Source organism: Acinonyx jubatus, chromosome B2 (assembly GCF_027475565.1).
Source record: "Acinonyx jubatus isolate Ajub_Pintada_27869175 chromosome B2, VMU_Ajub_asm_v1.0, whole genome shotgun sequence".
Taxonomy (NCBI): domain Eukaryota; kingdom Metazoa; phylum Chordata; class Mammalia; order Carnivora; family Felidae; genus Acinonyx; species Acinonyx jubatus.
Genome location: NC_069385.1, coordinates 76,240,816 through 76,256,384, shown reverse-complemented (window position 1 = coordinate 76,256,384; position 15,569 = coordinate 76,240,816). Strand labels below are relative to the sequence as shown.

Here is a 15,569-nt window from a genome sequence, read left to right as displayed (position 1 = left end):
TTTTGTTTTTTTGATTCTAGCTATTCTGATACGTATAAGGTGAGATCTCATTGTGGTTTATCTTTGGATTTCCCTGAAGATTATTAGTGTTGAGCATCTTTTTCATGGGTCTCTTGGCCATTTGTAGGTCTTCTTTGGAAAACATCTCTTCAGGTCCTCTGCCCATTTTTTAATTGGATTTTTTTGGTATTCAGTTTTATAAGTTCTTTATGTATTTTGAAAATGAAACCCTTATGGCATATATCATTTACAAATATTTTCTTCTATTCAGTAGGTTACCTGTTTGTTTCATTGGTGGTTTTGTTCACTGAGCGAAAGCTTTTTGTTTTGGTATGGTCCCAATAGTTTAATTTTGGTTTTGTTTCTCTTGCCACAGGAGACATATCTAGAAAATTGTTACTATGGCTGTTGTCAAATTACTACTTTTGGTTTCTTCCAGGAGTTTATGGTTTCAGGTCTCACATTTAGATCTTTATTCCCTTTTGAATTTCTTTTTGTGTATGATGTAAGAAAGTGGTCCAGTTTGATTCTTTTGCATGTTGCTGTTTAGTTTTTCCAGCACCATTCATTGAAGACTGTCTTTTCTCTATCGTATATTATTGCCTCATTTATTATAGATTAATTGACCATATAAGCATGGGTTTATTTGAGCTCTGTATTCTGTTTTACTGATTTATATGTCTGTTTTTGTGCCAGTACCATACTGTTTTGTTTTCTACAGCTTTGTGATATATCTTGAAATCTGAGATTGTGATAACTTCCAGCTTTGTTCTTTCAGGATTGCTTTGACTATTCAGGGTCCTTTGTGGCTCTATATATAAATTTTAGGACTTTTTTATAGATCAGTGAAAAATGCTGTTGGTATTTTGATAGGGATTTGCATTAAATCTTTACATCTAGATTGCTTTGGGGAGTATGGATCTCTTAATAATATTGGATCTTCCATCCATGAGCATGGAATATCTTTCCATTTGTGTCATCTTCAATTTCTTTCGTTAGTGTTTTACAGTTTTCAGAGTACCAGTCTTTTACCTCCTTGGTTAAATTTATTCCAATATATTTTATTCTTTTTGGTGCAAATGGAAGTGAGATTGTAGCCTTAATTTCTCTTTCTGCTATCTCATTATTAATGTAGAGAAATACAACAGGTTTCTGTATGTTATGTATTCTGTGCTTTACTGATTTCATTTATCAGTTCTGATAGTTTTTTGGTGGAGTCCTTAAGGTTTTCTACATATAGTATCATGTCATCATGTAAGTAGTGAAAGTTTTACTCCTTCCTTATCAGATGCCTTTTATTTGTTGTCTGATTGCTACAGCTAGGACTTCCAGTACTGTGTTGAATAAAAGTAGTGAGAGTGGACATCCCTGTCTTGTTCTTGATCTTAGAGGAAAAGCTTTCACCTTTCCACCATTGAGTATAATATTAGCTGTGGGTTTTTCATATATGGCCTTTATTTTGTTGAGGTATGTTCTCTAAATCTACTTTCATGAGAATTCTTATCATGAATCGATGTACTTTGTCAGATGCTTTTTCTGCATCTATTTTGATGATCTATGGTGTTTTTCCTTCCTCTCGTTAATGTGATATAAACCACCCATGCAAATATTGAGCCACCCATGCATCCCTGCAATAAATTTCACTTGATCATGGTTAATAACTTTTTAAGTATATTATTGGATTCAATTTGTGAATATTTTGTTGATAATTTTTGCATCTGTGTTCATCAGAGATACTGACCTGTAATTCTCTTTTTTTGTAGTGTCTTTATCTGGTTTTGGCATCAGGATAATGCTGGCCTAATAGAATGAATTGGAAGCTTTTCTTTATTTTTTTGGAATAGTTTGAGAAGAATAGCTACTTAACTCTTTTTCCAAATGTTTGGTAGAATTCACTTGTGAAGCTCTCTGGTCCTTGACGTTTGTTTGTTAGAAGTTTTCTGATTAGTAATTCAGTTTCATTACTGGTAAAAAGTCTATTCACATTTTTCTCTTTGTTCCTGATTCAGTTTTGGGAGGTTACATGATTTTAGGTTGTCCAATTTGTTGACATGTAATTTTTTCATAATATCTCCAATAATCCCTTGTAATTCTGTAGTGTCAATTGTTACTTCTCTTCTTTCATTTCTGATTTTGTTTGAATTCTTTTTTTTTTTTTTTTTTAATGAGTCTAGCTAAAGTTTTGTTGATTTCATTGATCTTTTCAAAAACCAGCTCCTGGTTTCACTGATCTGTTCTTTTTTTTTTTTTTTTTTTAATTTTTTTCTTTTTAAATTTATTTTTGAGAGACAGAGACAGAGCACAAGTGGGGGAGGGACAGAGAGAGAATGAGACACAGAATCTGAAGCAGGCTCCAGGCTCTGAGCTGTCAGCGCAGCGCCTGACATGGGGCTCAAACTCACAAACTGTGAGGTCATGGCCTGAGTGGAAGTCGGATGCTTAATGACTGAGCCAACCAGGCGCCCCTCATTGATCTGTTCTATTGTTTGTTTGTTTGTTTTTTAGTTTTTATTTCTTTTCTGTTCTAATGTTTGTTTTCTTCTACTGGTTTTGGGTTTTGGTTTTCTTCTTTTTCTGGCTCCTTTAGGTGTAAGTTTAGGTTGTTTGAGATTTTTATTATTTCTTCAGGTAAATCTGTATTGCTATAAACTTCCTCCTAGAACTACTTTTGTTGCTTCCCAAAGATTTGGGACTGTTGTGTTTTCATTTTCATTTGTCTCCATGTATTTTGTTTATTTTTCTCTTTGATTTCTTGGTTGTTCCATTCATTTTTTTTTCCATTCATTTTTTAGTAACATGTTATTTAACCTCCATGTGTTTGTGTTCTTTCCAGATTTTTTCTTGTGAATTGATTTCTAGTTTAATAGCATTCTTCTCAGAAAGGATGCATGGTATAACATCAGTGTTTTTGAATTTATTGAGACTTGTTTTGTGCCCTAATATGTGATCTCTTTTGGAGAATGTTCCATGTATACTTGAAAAGAATGTGTATTCTGGTGTTTTAGGGTGGAATGTTCTGAATATATCCATTAGACCCATCTTCTCCAGTGTGTCCTTTGAAACCACTGTTTTCATGTTTATTTTGTTTTTGGGTGATCTATCCATTGATGTAATTGGGATGTTAAAGTTCCCTGCTTTATGTATTTGGGTGCTTTCATGTTGGGTGCATAATATTTGTAACTGTTATATTTTCTTGTTGTATTTTCCTTTTATTAATGTATATAATTAATGCTTCCTTCTCTTTGTCTCTTATTACAGTCTTTGCTTAAAGGCTGTTTTGTCCAGGGGTACATGGGTGACTGAATTGTTTAAGTATTCAACTCTTGGTTTCAGCTCAGGCCATGATCTCATGTGAGTTCGAGTCCCCACATCAGGCTCCACACTGACAGTACAGAGCCTGCTTCGGATTCTACCCTTCTCTCTGCCCTTCCCCTGCTCATACACACACTCTTTTTCAAAATAAATAAAAATAAAAACTTTAAAGGATATTTTGCTTGATGTAAGTATTTCTACTTGCTTTTTGTTTCCATTTGCATGATAAGTGCTTTTCCATTCTGTCACTTTCAATCTGCACGTGTCTTTAGGTCTGAAATGAATCTCTTGTAGCCAGTCTATAAATGGTTCTTGCTTTTTTATCCATTCTGTCACCCTTTTATTGGAGCATTTAGTCTATTTACATTCAAAGTAATTAATGATAGATATGTACTTATTGGTCTTCTGTTACTTGTTTCATACTTTTTTTTGTAGTTCTTCTCTGTTTCTTCCTATTGCTCTCTTATCTGATGGTTTGTTGGCTCACTCTGTGATATACTTGGATTCCTTTCTCTTTATTTTTTGCATATTTATTACAAATTTTTGCTTTGTGGTTACCATTAGGTTTGTATATAACATCTTATACATATAGCAGTCTATATTGATGATAGCTTAAGTTTAAACCCATTCTTTACTCCTCTCCCCCTCATATTTTAGATATATGGCATCTTACTTTATATGCTTTTATTTTGTGAATCCCTTGACTGATTTTTGTTGACATACTTATTTTTACTGCTTTTTTCTTTCCTACTTATTCCCTCTTATGGTCTTTCCTTTGCACTCAAAGTGTCCCCTGTAATATTTCTTACAGGACTGGTTTAGTGGTTATGAATTCCTTTAACTTCTGTTTGGGAAACTCTTCATCCCTCTTTCTATTCTAAATTATGGCCTTGCTAGAGTATTCCTGGCTGCAGTTTTCTTCTTTCAACACTTTGAGTATGTCATGCTCATCACCCTCTGGTCTGCAAAATTTCTGCTGAAAAATCCAGTGATAGCCTTATGGGGTTTCCCTTGTATGTAACTGTTTTCTTTTGCTGCTTTTAAAATTCCTTCTTTATCACTACTTTTTGCCATTTTAATTACTGTGTGTGTATTTAATTCTTGGTGTGGACCTCCTTGAGTTGATTTGTCAGAGGTTCTCTGTGCCTCTGGATCTCGATTTCTGTTTCCTTCCCCAGATTTGGGAAGTTTTCAGCTCTTATTTCTTCAAATATGGTTTCTGTCCCCTTTTCTGTCTCTCCTCCTTCTGGGATCCTTATAATGCAAATGTTATTACACTTCATGATATGGCTAAATTTACCTAAGCCTATTTTCATTTTTTGTTATGTCTTTTTTTCTTTCTTGCTCAACTTGAGTGCTTTCCATTACTCTGTCCTCTAGATCACTAATCCGTTCTTCTGCTTCCTCTAGTCTACTATTTATTCCACCTAGTGTATTGTTAAAAAATTTTTAGTTTACTTATTCATTTTAAGAGAGACAGAGCCAGCATGAGTGGGGGAGGGGCAGGAGAGGGAGAGAGAGAATCCCAAGCAGGCTCCATGCTATCAGTGCAGAACCTGACATGGGGCTCCATCACACGACCGTGAGATCATGACCTGAGTTGAAATCAAGAGTCAGATGCTTAACCAGCTGAGCCACCCAGGCACCCTCTATCTAGTGTATTTTTAATTTCAGTAATTCAGTTATTCATCATTAATTGGTTATGTTCTCTCTTTGTTAAGAGTCTCACTGAGGTCCTTCACTCTTTTCTTAAAAGTCCAGTGAGTATCTCTATGACCATTACTTTAAATTCTTTATCAGTTGTATTACTTATTTCTGTATTGTTTAGCTCTCACTGTTGTTTTATGTCCTGTTTCATTTGGGATATATTCTCTGTCTCTTCCATTTGTTTAACTGTGTCTGTTTCCATATGTTTGGAAAGTCAGCTACATCTCCTGCTCTGGAAAGTAGTGGCCTATTAAGAGGGCATGTAGTGACCTGTAGTGCTTTGTCCCCTGCTGACCAGTACCTAGCACTTCAGGGGTATCTCCTATGTGCATTGTCTGTGCCCTGCTGTTGTAGCTGAGCAGCTTTTGCCTTCTGTCCATTTGTCTACAATGGCTCTCTTTGCTTGTTATGGGCAGGATTTGGTCCTTGTGTTGCTAATCGGCCAGCCTGGGACCACCTTGGACTTAACTTGAACATTTGCCAGAGATGTAGTAGCACAGAGGTGTAGGAGAATGTGAGGACAGGGCATCTGGTGCCAGCAAGGTTGTCAGCCACAGGAGGGTTCCTGCAGCTGCTGGGGACTAAGGCATATGGGTTGGAAGAGGCTGATATACAGAAGTGTATGGGGGCAGGTCTGGTAGTGTTAGCAAGGTTTGTCCAGGTCTGCTATGGGTGATGATCTGGAGTAGAGTTCTGGCTGTTTGGGGCATGTTTGCAAGAGAACAAGTGGGTGGGGGCACTATGAACAAGTTAGGTAGCAAGTGTTGGTGCCCTGGCTGGTTGCTGCAGGTGTCCATGTGTTTATGCTACGGAGTGAGGGAGAGAAAGCTCATTTGTTCCTGGAGAAGTCTCCCAAAGATCCCTGCCCCTGTGGCACATGCTCTGAGATTAGTAAGCAAATCTCCCTCCTGGATACCCCAGGCTTTTGACAGATTGCTGCTGCTTTGCTGTATCTTTGGTGGAGCTATTTGTTGTGTTGTCTCTTTACGGCTGGGACTCAGTTTCCTCTCGCCCTCCTTGCTCTCTCATAAACCTCCTGATTTTTAAAGTTCCAGGTGTGTGTGTGTGTGTGTGTGTGTGTGTGTGTGTGTTTTACATTTATTTATTTTAGATAGAGCACAAGTTGGGGAGGGGCAGAGAGAGAAGGAGACACAGAATCCAAAGCAGGCTTCAGGCTCTGAGTGTCAGTACAGAGCCCAAGGTGGGGTTCAAACTCACAAATTGAGATCATGACCTGAGCCTAAGTCAGTCGCTTAACCAACTGACCCACCCAGGTGCCCCCTAAAGTTCCAGGTTTTTAAGTACTGCCTGCGATTGTAAGAACTCACAAAATTTGACCCCTCTGGTTTTGAAAGCCAAATATTTGGGGATTCATCTTCCCTGTGCAGTCTCCCTGTTGTGAAAGTTTGTTTCTCTCCTCTCTTGTGCCTGGGGTGTTCCTCCCTCCCTCCTGTGGAAAGTCCCTTGGGTCTGTTTAGCTCCTAATCTGTCACCACCCTCCTACTCTCTTTGATATGGCCTCTTCCTTACATTTAGCTGTGGAGAGTTTGTTCTTCCAGTCTCTGGGTCATTTTTTTTTAGTTACTTACACTAATGTGTTTATCATCTGGCTGTATCCATGGGACAAGGTGAGCTTAGTGTCATCCTACTCTGCTATCTTCCCTGGAAGTCCTCTTCTCTTTTCATTTTGTGACCATATCCTTTAAAGCAGAAAGGTTTTTCATTTTGATGAAGTCCAATTTATTTTGTTGTTGCTTGTGATGTTTTTATGTTATTTCTAAGAAGACTGCCTAGCCCTAGGCCACAAAAACTTACTCCTGTACTTTATTCTAAGACTTTTATAACTGTTACATTTAGAGCTGTCATCCATTTTGAGTTGATTTTTGTGTAGATATGAGGAAGGAGTCAACTTCATTATTTTACATGTGGATATCCAGTTACCCCAAAACCATTTGTTGGAAAGACTGTTTTTACCTTTCATTTAATCATGTTGAGATACTCTGAGTCCCATTCTTAGACCCTCCTCCACATCCATGAATCCAGCTCTAAAGAAAGGTACAGAGTTAGTTAAAAGTCTGACAGGATAACAAAAATAGTGGAGGAGAGACCACATTGGGCCAAATTTAGTTGAGCCTCATTTAAATCCTTACTACTACTCTATTAGTTATCTAGTGCTATATAACAAATTACCCCCAAGTCAGGGGCCTAAATCAGCAAGATTATTATAAGTCATGAATTTGAGAGACTTTGGTTATGTAGCTCTGTGTCAGGACCTCTTATGAAGTTACAGTCAGTATGTTGGTTGGTACTGCAGTCAAATGAAGGTTTGCTTGGAAATGGGAGATCTGCTTCCGAAATGACTCACTCACATGACTGTTGGTAGAAAGCTGCAGTTCTTTACCACTGGAACCTCCCCATAGGGCTCATGTAAGTGTTCTCACAAGGTGGCAACTGGCTTTCCCCAGACCTAATGATCTTAGTTTAGAGACAATAAGGGAGGAAGCTAAAGTTCTTTTATAACCTAGTTTTAGCCATGACACATTATCACTTCTGCCTTGCTATTTTTGTCAGAATTGAGTCAAAAAATCCAGCCCAAGGGGCTAGAGGATTTGGAACCACATTTTTAAAATCAGTATCAAAGAATGTATGAACATGTTTTAAATTACCATGTGTATTTGTCAGTTTTATCAAAAGTAAGGTCAAATTCCGAATAGGTGATGTTCCTTTATACTATAAATGCTCATTTATTGTCTAATAAAATGAGATGACCTCCAAATATTTTTTAAGCTTTATTTAAGACTCTCTACACCCAACGTGGGGCTCAAACTCAAAATCCCGAGATCAAGAATCACATACTCTTCAACTGTGCCAGCCAGGTGCCCCTCCAAGTCATTCTTTTTTTATTTTTTTTTTCACTGCATGTCCTTGATATATCAAATCCAAACCAATCTTAATGTATTTATGTATCAAAACAAGGCAAAAGAGTATGTCTATCACAAATATTGTATCAGAAAATAGGAGATAAATAACATGATTTCTAAGCTGAAATAAGTACCAGAATATTTCCTATTCTTTTATATCCCTTTGTTCTCACAGCCATTTTCCAATTTGTGGGAAGGAACACGTGAATTCTTCATGACTCTGTGTACTAGTTGACCAGTTTTGACCACTTCTCACTCAAGAAACATTTTTAAGTTAGCCAATAGTTTTACAGCAAGAGCATATGAACTCATTTTAATACTTTACTTTGTAACTTTGGTTCCTTCTGCAAACTTTTTTATAGGTGATGATTTTACATGACTTTGGAACTGGTCTCTAGTAGAACGCTGTGGGAGGATGAACACAGAAGAGCTGGAGTTACTGAGTGACTCCAAATACAGAAACTATGTAGCCGCAATTGACAAAGCACTAAAGAATTTTGAATATTCCAGTGAATGGGCAGATTTGATATCGGCACTTGGAAAACTTAATAAGGTATGTCCAGAAATTCAGAAATCTGAATTTCTACTTACTGGATTTCTCTAAAGCTTGAAGTAAAGAATTGTAAAAACATAACTAAAGCTTACGATTACTTTTGGTACTGCTATTTTATTTCATGAATTGCATGCCTGAACAGCCAGGCATATTTTGAGGCCAAAACAACATTACCATTAAAAACATGAGACTAGGAAGCAAACATGCTAATAACTCTGAGGGCTAACAAGTTTCTGTAATTGAGCAAAGATATGGTCCTGGAATTCCTGACAACAAAATTAGAAACTGGTGTAGAAAGTGGTAACTTGAAATGTGCTTTACAAATGTTATGTAGCAGTAAGGAAAATTTTGTATCCAGGCAATTCTTAGATATATTCAGTACTTTTTTTTACGAAAGTGATAAGTAGTCACTTAGGCCTTGGGGGTTGGCCTTGAATGTTTCCTCTTAACATGTCTGGTTTTAATCCACTATTATGATGGCATTACAGATCAATTCATAGCTTTACATTTTTACACTGTTTTTTTGTTTGTTTTCTTAGATCAAACTTTGCTCACCTCGTACTTACAGTTTTGATTTTGGGAATTTTTGGAGTTTTCGGTTTTTTTTTTTTTTTAGCAGTTGTTACTGAATTGGAATGTTTTTAAATATTAAATGCAGTAGGGAAGATGGTAAGAAATGAGAGCTCTCCCCGTAACTTTTAACATCAAATAGCTTAACATAGAATTATTAGGAAAGAAATTATCCTAAAATACATTCCAAGTACACTATTGCTTGACCTCATACATACTATAGATAATTAATGTCTTCCAGAAAAGCTTTCATTTTTAATGTGCCAAGGATTTATCTTAAAATTAGATGCACAAACTTCTGTTTGACATGTTAACTTGTAACATTTATCATTTAGGGTTTGATAAATTCTCAGATTTTTTTTTATAATATCCTCAAGAAATTGCATCCAAAATTATGAGTATGCTTAAAGGTAGTTAGGTTCTTTCTTGCTCTGAAGAGTCTCTTTCTTTCTTTTTCTTTCTTTCTTTCTTTCTTTCTTTCTTTCTTTCTTTCTTTCTTTCTCTCTCTCTCTCTCTCTCTCTCTCTCTTTCTTTCTTTGTTTATTTTTAAGAGAGAGAGAGAGAGAGAGAGAGACAGAGCGTGAGCGGGGGGGGCAGAAAAAGAGGGAGACACAGAATCCAAGGCAGGCTCTGAGCTTTTGGCGCAGAGCCCTATGCAGGGCTTGAAATCATGAAGTGTGAGATCATGACCTGAGCTGAAGTCCGACGCTTAACTGACTGAGCCACCCAGTCTCCTTCTGAAGAATCTCTTTCTGAAGACTTACTAGGAGTTATATTTAAAAACAGTTTATTTTTTTTTAATTTTTTAAAGATTTTATTATTACTTTTTAATACTTACTTTTGAGAGAGAGTAGGGGAGGGGCAGAGAGAGAGGGAGACACAGAATCTGAAGCAGGCGCCCGGCTCCAAGCTATCAGTACAGAGCCTGACGTGGGGCTTGAACTCACGAAGCACGAGATCATGACCTGAAGTCTGACCCTCAAGCAACTGAGGCACCCAGGCGCCCCTAAAGATTTTAAGTAATCTCTACACCCAACATGAGGCCCAAACTCACTCAGATCAAGAGTCACATGCTCCACTAGCTGAGCCAGCCAGGCCCTCCTAAAAGCAATTTATTAAATGTGGAAATTAATAGACCTAATTAAGTACATAAGTAGTTCTTATACTTAATATTTATGAAAACATTTTATTGTATCCAGATAACACAGAGGAGGATATGCAAGTCATTGGGAAAACTTAAGCTGTGAACAGGCAAGGATTGTATTTAGTATAAATTTGTTGAAAATAGTCTAAATACATGTTTTAATATAAAATGTTATTTATTAATATACTACATTTTCACCTCATTATACATTTTTTTCAATTCAAAATTGCTTTTAAAAAGAACGTTTTCCAATTCAGAAATCCTCTTAGATAATGGTGCTATAAAAAAATCATGCTATATTTTACTTTTCTTTTAAAATTTTATTTCGTATTAACACAGTTTTTTTATTAAAGCATTTTATGTTATAGATCGTTAAATTTCCTTCTGCAGAAGTAATTATACCTTTCCTTAAGATATATGTGAATATTGGGGTGTCTGGCTGACCCAGTTGGAAAAACATATTTCATTTCAGGGCCTTGAGTTTGAGCCCCATGTTGCATGTGAAGATAACTAAAAATAAATAAATTTAAAATATGTAAATACTGACTCTTGGTTACTGTGTTTAAAATTGAGATTAAAACTTTGGACACACGGAAGCAGCTAGTTGAAAAATGTTTTTCATAGCTGTGTTCTTGCCAGTGTTTTGCCCTTAATTTGCTTTTCATTTCTAGATTTAACTTTATTTGCCTTCATTGCATCTAGTTTAAAACTAAATTAAAAACTTGTAGTGGGAAGACTTTTGAAAATGTTTTATGTAGGGGCACAGGGGTAGCCCAGTCGGTTAAGCGTCCAACTCTTGATTTCAGCTCAGGTCGTGATCACATGGTCTCGTGAGTTTGAGCCCCACATGGGCTCCACATTGGCTGTGTGGAGCCTGCTTGAGATCCTCCCTCTTCCTGTGCTGTCTCCTGTTTGTACTCTCTCTCTCTTTCTCAAAATAAATAAACTTAAAAAAAATAAATGAAGAAAATGTTATATTTAAGTGGACCTCAGAGCCTTCACTTTTGTTAAAAACCTGGAGATCTTGTCCTGAGTTTTCTACTGTACTGCCTTTGACAGATCATTTTATGTATTTTAATTTCAGTTCTTTATTTTGTAAGATAAAGGATTTTTTTTAATATTTCTTCTAAATCAAATTCTAGCATATTATCCTGTTTTCATTGTGCATTTATTCTGTAATGTTCTATCAGCACTGTACTATAATACTTTGAAGAATTAATTTATGAGTTCTTTTTTGTTACTTAAATAACTAATCTCCTTTGGGTGGTTTATAAAACAGGATCTTCTGTAAATTCCACCCTAACCATTATCTCTAACTAAATGTTATGTTTGAATAAACACAGTTGTGATTGGTCCACTTGGGAAATTAGTAAAAACAAATGGGTAGTTATAATCTTTTGTAGATTCTTGTAAGCATTAGAACTCCTTGCTGACATACGACATCTCAAAGCAGTGGTTCTCCCTCTTTCAACGACATATTTATGTTGAGGTCCAGTTTCCTTCGTATCTTTGAAATAGTGTATCAAAAATAGATTGACATTAAAGATTTGCAAAAATCAAAATCATTGCCTCTCTTCTGAATAAATTTGTTGGCAAAATATTGTGTTTTTTTTTAATTTTCTTTTTTAATGTTTGTTTATTTTTGAGAGAGACAGAGACAGAATGCGAGTGGATTGGGGCAGAGAGGGAGGGAGACCCAGAATCCAAAGCAGGCTCCAGGCTCCGAGGTGTCAGCACAGAGCCACACGCGGGTTTCAAACTGACGAGCTGTGGGATCATGACCTGAGCCGAAGTTGGTCGCTCAACCTACTGAGCCACCCAGGCGCCCAAAATATTGTGATTTTTTTTAATAAAAATGGTATTTCTGTTAATGTGGAGTGGGTTTGGTTTTTTTTTAACAAAATAATTTTTTTGCATCCTCAGTTTTAATTTTAAATATGGTGTATATTGATAGATGTAACTAAGACAGGAGTTCTTTGACATGTTTTATAACTTTTTAGAATGTAAAGAAGTCCTGTAAGGATTTTTTGAAAATTCTGTGCTAGGAAATGGAAATAAAAGATATAAGGTTTTTGTTTTTCTCAGCAGAATTAAAATGTTTTCTTCAAGGTTTTACAAAATAATGCAAAGTACCAGGTAGTACCCAAAAAGCTGACTATAGGCAAACGCCTAGCTCAATGCCTACATCCAGCATTACCAGGTGGAGTTCATCGAAAGGCACTTGAAACATATGAAATTATCTTTAAAATCATTGGACCCAAGAGACTTGCCAAAGATCTTTTTTTATACAGGTAAGAATAATTTTTTATGTATAAATAAAATATATTTTTAACTGTGTTATGCTTTGTGCAGTAAAAGCTAAAGTACTGAAAACTCCTTAATGAAGTTTTTAGGTATCAATGTTAAATATTTTGATAGTTAGGTGCTTCAGAAAAATTCAGGATATTCCTTAATGTTAAATTTTTTTCTTTTTCTATGTCATTTATGATTTTTACTTAAAATTGTTGAGACTACAGTACTTTCTGCCTTTTTAAACTTAAGGACTACCCTGAGAAAAAAATAAGATACCTTTATCTCTCAGCAGCTTTCAATGTAGTTGACCATTCTTTACCTGGAATAGCCTTTTTCTGTTGGTTTACATTCTCCAGTTTGCTTTCTCAATCTTGATATGAACATATGGAATTTTTTTTTTTTAAGTTTTATTTACTTTGAGAGGAGAGCGAGCAGGTGGGGAGGGGTAGAGAGATAGGGAGAGAGAGAATCCCAAGCAGACTCTGTGCTGTGATAGCACAGAGCCCCATGCAAGGCTCAAATTCACAAACCATGAGATCATGACCTGAGCCAAAATCAAGGTCAGACACCTGACTGAGCCACTTAGGCATCCCTGGACGTACAAAATTTCTTAAAGTTTGCTTAGTCTTATGTTTTCACTTTATATTCTTTAGTTGGGTGGGCATATTCACACCCATGGTTTATCTTTTAAGTGCCGACTCCCAACTTGGGATCACCAGTGTTGGCTTCTGCTTTAAACTTCTGGATTACTTGCCATCTCTATGTGGTTCTTTAAAAGCAGCTGAAGCTCACCCTCTTCCAAACTAAATTCATTTTCTATAAACCCAGCCTTTTGCAGTGCACTAAAGTTCAGTAAATGGCACCATTGTCCATCCATTTACATGAGCCTGAAATCCAAGGGTTACACTTAATAACTTGTTTTCTTTGCCCATATTCTTCTTCCCATGTACATTCTCTCACTAGGAGATCTGTTTCATTGGTGAAGCACAGGAGCAGAGGAATCAAAATAGTTTGTCTTTACCACTAAGCAGCTCTGTGATCTTGGATCATTTTCTTCATCTCTCTGTGTGTATTCTCATTTGCAAAATGAGAATAAGATTACCAGTTTCACAAGATTGTTAACAGAATTAAAGATGTAAATATATATAAAATGTTTAGAACAATGTGCAGCATATAGGAAGTACTCAATAATTGTTACCTATTGTTCTGATAGATGTTCCAATACATCTACTTATTTCCACCCTCACTGGCAGCGTCTATTCTAAGTAAGCTTTATCTCTAGCTTGGTCTTTGTCACTGGCCTTCTAACATTCACATAATATCTCATTCTTACCCTTTTATACCCTTTTCTCCATACAGTACCAGAGTAAACTTTTTAATACATTAAATAGATGTCATTCCCCTGCTAAAAACCTCCATTGACTTCTTCCTGTTACTTAAAGTCAAAATCAAAGCCCTTACTATGTTTCTAAAGTTTTATATATTTTGGCCCTGCCCCTGTCAATTACCTCCAGCTCCTGCCACTTTCTACCCAATTTACTCCATTCTGTAACACAGGTCTTTTTGTTTATTGTTCCTCATTTTTTTCTTTTTCCCCTCACTCTGTAATGCTCGAATCCAAATCACTGATTAAATACCAGATCCCCAGAGAAGACTTGCCTAGTTATCCTATCTATAAGAGACTTTCTTCATCTTCATCATTAGTACTCAGTGGTTTTACTGTGATGTATTTAGAGGGAGGTATCTGTGTTTATCCCAGTTGGGATTCATTGGGATTTTTAAATCTATGAATCAGTGACTTTTATCAATTCTGAAACTCTTAAAATTGCCTTGATTCCATCTCTTCTGTCTCCCCTTTTTGGAACTATGAGTAAGCATGTGTTAGATCTTCTCACTCTGACTTTCCCATTTCTGATCCTCTCTTCCTTGTTTTTAAACATCTTGTCTGTGCTGCATTCAGGGTACTTTCCTCTTACCTAGCTTCCAGGTCACTAGTTCATTCTCTCTCTCTCTCTTTTCATATAGATGTAAAATTTTTTCTTAACCTTATTGAGATATAATTGACTACAACACTAAGTTTAAGGTATACAGCATATTATTTGATATATGTATATACTGTGAAATGATTACCATAAGTTTAGTTAACACATCCATCATAACCTCAGTTGTGATTTTTTTTCTTATGACGAGAACTTTTAAGGTCTATTCTCTTTTAGCGACTTTCAAATACAGTATTGTTAACCCTAGTCACCATCTGTACATTACATCCCTGTAACTTATTTATAACTAGAAGCTTGTACCTTTGACCACCTTCACTCATTTCTCCTCCCCCCACCTGCTAGGCAACCACCATTCTCTTCTCTGTTTTTATGAGTTTGATTTTCTTAGATTCCACATTTAAGTGAGACCATACAGCATTTGTCTTTCTCTGTGTGACTTATTTCACTTAGCATAATGCCCTAGAGATCCATCCATATTGTCACAAATGGCAGGATTTGTTTTTTTCCATGATTAATTATACTCCAGAGAGAGAGAGAGAGAGAGAATGTGCGCGTGTGTGTACATGAGCGTGTGCACGTGCATAATCATGTGTGACACTTTATCCATTCATCTGTCAGTGGACACAAGTTTCCATGTCTTGCTATTGGAAATAATGCTGCAGTGAACATGGGAATGCAGATATCTCTTCAAGATCCTGATTTCACTCCCTTCAGACATATAGCCAAAAGTGGGATTTCCAGATCATATTGTAGTTCTATTTTCAATTTTTTGAAGGACCTCCATATTATTGTCCATAATTGCTGTACCAGTTTACATTCCCTCCCACAGTGTACAGTGATTCTATTTTCTCCACTTCTTCTCCAGCATTTGTTATTTCTTGTCTTTTGATAATAGTCTAACAGTTGTAAGATGGTACCCCATTGTGGTTTTGACTTCTTTTTCCCTGATGATTAATGATTTTGAGCACATTTTCATGTGCCTATTGGCCATTCCAGTATCTTCTTTAGAAAAATGTTCGGGTCCTTTGCCCATTTTTTAATTCGATTATTGGAGGTGTTTTTGCTATCCA

The 15,569-nt window shown here is 36.2% G+C and overlaps 1 protein-coding gene across 11 annotated transcripts in view; it reads left to right on the top strand.

Moving 5' to 3' along the window:
• Window positions 1–15,569, top strand: part of DOP1A (DOP1 leucine zipper like protein A) — a 109,928-nt gene that overhangs the window by 23,134 nt on the left and 71,225 nt on the right. For 10 of the 11 annotated variants that reach the window (XR_008298492.1, XM_053222517.1, XM_053222514.1 and 7 more), the window contains exons 2-3: window positions 8,303–8,493; window positions 12,317–12,498. Coding sequence is in view for 9 of the 11 variants with exons in the window: in XM_053222517.1 (XP_053078492.1) it covers window positions 8,356–8,493; window positions 12,317–12,498 (320 nt within the window). In the remaining 2 variants the exon portion in view is untranslated. Of the gene's footprint in view, window positions 1–8,302; window positions 8,494–12,316; window positions 12,499–15,569 lie in introns of those variants that run through there. The other variant, XM_053222521.1, reaches the window with a different exon arrangement.